This window comes from Sinocyclocheilus anshuiensis, unplaced genomic scaffold (assembly GCF_001515605.1).
Source record: "Sinocyclocheilus anshuiensis isolate Anshui unplaced genomic scaffold, SAMN03320099.WGS_v1.1 scaffold247, whole genome shotgun sequence".
NCBI classification, from domain to species: domain Eukaryota; kingdom Metazoa; phylum Chordata; class Actinopteri; order Cypriniformes; family Cyprinidae; genus Sinocyclocheilus; species Sinocyclocheilus anshuiensis.
The window spans coordinates 600,165-603,648 of NW_015552543.1; the positions used below are offsets into that span (position 1 = coordinate 600,165).

General features: G+C 37.8%; 1 protein-coding gene across 1 annotated transcript in view; it reads right to left on the minus strand.

Moving 5' to 3' along the window:
- LOC107664005 (E3 ubiquitin-protein ligase MYCBP2-like) overlaps positions 1-3,484 on the minus strand; it is a 157,021-nt gene that overhangs the window by 53,761 nt on the left and 99,776 nt on the right. Inside the window, 3 exon segments of the mRNA XM_016454448.1 lie at positions 833-920; positions 1,293-1,411; positions 2,104-2,326. Coding sequence (XP_016309934.1) covers positions 833-920; positions 1,293-1,411; positions 2,104-2,326 — 430 coding nt within the window.

The window sequence follows — 3,484 nt, forward strand, 5'->3', positions numbered from 1 at the left end:
GTTGGGTAATTATACTGTATATAAAATGCGGACATCAGGGAGCCGCTATTAATATGCGGGGCATTGAAACTGCTTTCGAATGCACGATCACGTTTTACTTTCACTTTCGAGATTTGCGATCGCAGGTGAGATGTGTAAACTACAGCGGCAGTACCATGTCCCTTTAGTGGCTCGCGTTATTTGTTTTTTGTGCCTTTCTGAATACAGACACCAACCCATCCCTGCACTTCACATCCCCTGCACAGCCTGGAACATAACATTTATTTCCATGATCTGCCATTTTCGCTATTATCCTCGTTTGTTTCTTCACAATACCTGCAGAACTTCTGATGATTTGGCTGTGCAAGTCTAGAACATGGGCGGGTATATGCAAATGTTGGGGGCGTAACTATTAATGATCCCGACTGTAACGTCACAGTCAGTGTTATGTTCTGATTCGCCTATTTTTCAGTGGTTTTGTGCATGCACGAGATTTACATAAGAAGGGGGAAACAATGGTGTTTGAGGCTCACGGTATGTAATTTCCATGTACAGAACTGTTATTATTCAACTATGCCAAGGTAAATACAGTTTTCCATTCTATGGCACCTTTAACTCTCCCTTTTGATGAATGTAATGCATCTTGGTTGGGAAAAATATTACTTTATTTAAAAAAAAAATAATAATCTTACTGGCCCCAAACTTATGAATGGTAGTGTATGCTTTAAAATGGTATCACTACTTTATATTAGTTAGCTACTTTAACTGCTTAAAATTACGAGTAGCTTGTAGCGTGCCACATTACAGTTTCTACTTATCTTCTCCAGCACTGGCAAGCAGCAGTCATTCTTACCTATGGGTAGAGCAAGATCCTTTTTCATGAGTGCAGCTGCACACACGCTTCCCAAATAGGCCAATTCCTTCTCCAGCTGAATAATTCCCTGAAACCACAGCCACATTTACATTACATTCAGATTTACAGCCACATGACAGATGCCTCAAATACATCACTATTCCTTTCTCTGGTCAAAAACCATCCGTAATTGAGATGCTAGTAGTGGTAAATATAAATTAACTTTATTTAGATGTCCAAGCTGAAACCGTTTCCACCCAGATTTCAATACACATTTGTTGTATGAACAACAGCACTGCTCATGTTTCTTTTCTATATATTTCTGTAAATGTTGACCTGCAAATTATGTAATTTGACAGTGCAGGGCCACATAGGCTAAAAAGTAGGGTTCCTCAAATGTTAATACTTAATTTCATGCATTGGGCTCAGGTTTAAGACGCATTCATATTGAATTTCATACCTCATCAAGACCAGGGTTAAACTCATAACCAACAGCTACACATTTGAATCCATAGAAACAGGCTTTCTCGTCTTTCACATAATCTGATGCAGTTTCCAAAGAGAAGTGGGCTTCGTTACCTGATATTAGAGAAAGTAAATCAGTTAATGGGCGAGTCAGTGTAGCATAACTCACTTTGAATAATAATAAGGTGCAGGGTTATTATAGTTAATAAAAGGAAAACTACAACCATAAACATTGCCTTTACTTAAAATAAAAATAAATGTTAACTGAAAAAAATGAAGTAGAAAAAACTTATTGTACTAAAACAATGAAAGCTAAAAAGTTAATAAAAAAAAACCAAACATTAAAAAACTAAGAAACTACAAGAAAGACAAAAATAATTACTAAAGCTTCAACTATTATTAAAATAAAAACGGAAAATACAAAGATAAAAACTGATTTAAAATTTTAATTAAAAAAATATAGTATCTCAGCAATACAAAAATATAACTGATAAGGTAGCATCTGTGCATATAATCTCAGTCCTCACAGAGATAATATTCTAAAAACAATCCCAAAATCTTCCTGATTGGGATCTGATGTTTATAAACCCTCAGTAGGACAAAATATAGCTTTATCTGCTGACAATGTAAAGACTCCCGCTCAAGGGCCTTGAAGTGGTGTTAAGTAAACATTCTCAATAAATGGGTTCTTATTAATAACTGAACATCAACAAATACTGACACGTCAACAGCATGTTAATCAGCATGAAAGCATAAGTGAACATTTATAAAGCTCTGAATTTGGCTGTCTGGGACATCGCTGTTACCTGGCAGCACCAAGATAGCGGTGGGCCAGCCACTGGAGCCAGAGAACTTCTTGAGCTCGGTCCAGCTGTTGATGGTCTCGTGAACCAGAGATTTGGAGCCGAGCCCCGAGAAGTGCATCGATCGGCTGGGGATCAGGAGACGGAGGACATCTTCTGGCTGCGCTGTGCCACACTGAGGATCAAACTCAATGGTCACCCAGCGAACGCAGTCTGGGAAGGAAACCTGGAAACCAGCACAGGGAAATGTGATTAAACCACTCTCATTAACGCCTTAATTGTCAAAGATCGGCGACGGCCCCAGATTATTGTTTCACTTTCACAGCACATTAAAACGTCACACGTCATCACGCTCTTACTTGATCTGGACAAACTGTGCATCAGTAGAAAGATTAAAGACTCTAGCTTCGATATTTGACCACTGTTTTGATAAATTACTAAACTACTGTCACTGCAACAATGTTTTATGTCAGGAGTGCAAAATAATAAATCCGTATGCGTCATATTTGGAATAGAAATTCACCACGCATTTATATTCAGTCACGTCTGCAGAGGTTTATTTGTGTTCACATAGCTTCACTGAACAGCGTCAATAAATGCTTATATTCCAAAGATGCATATACATGGAGATATATAGACATATTTACATGTTTACTTCATATTTCTTCAGACAGAATCGTAATTTCTATTCATTTTCCACTGATTTATGCGATCTGATGAAACTTAGCAGCTCCCTGGGCTGTCTCGGTGTGTTTACTCTTCCGTGCTCACGCTGTGACTCAAGAGAAACCTGATTCGTCCCGTCACCTTGTCAATCTTATTGCGTCTCATAACAAGCCCCGTCTCATCCTGTCACGAGCTCCCCTGCTCTTCCGCGTTCATATCTGACCATAACAAACACAGAGAAACCTCTGTACCCACGAAATAACCAAATAATAAACACACGATTACGATAGTATATGGTTTGTATGTGATTTTCTTGAGATTTGGGGTATTTTCATAACAATAAAGAATGTGTACATCTGAAATGCTAATTTGTGCAGCGATATAAAAGGCTATAAATAGCATATTTTAACAACTGTAAATGACCAAATTCCACATGAGATCGCAAAAGGAGATTATTACAAACACTGATGGTGGTTTAAAGTGAGTTTTGTGTAAAAGAAAACTTGTCTAAAAAAAAAAAAAAAAATTTGTGTAAAAAAAAATTGTCTTATGTGCTCCTGTGGCTCAGTGGTAGGGCATTGCGTTAGCAGCGCAAAAGGTCGTGGGTTCGATTCCCAGGGAACACACATACTGGTAAAAAAATGTATAGTCTGAATGCACTGTAAGTCGCTTTGGATAAAAGCGTCTGCTAAATGCATAAATTATTATTATTATTACA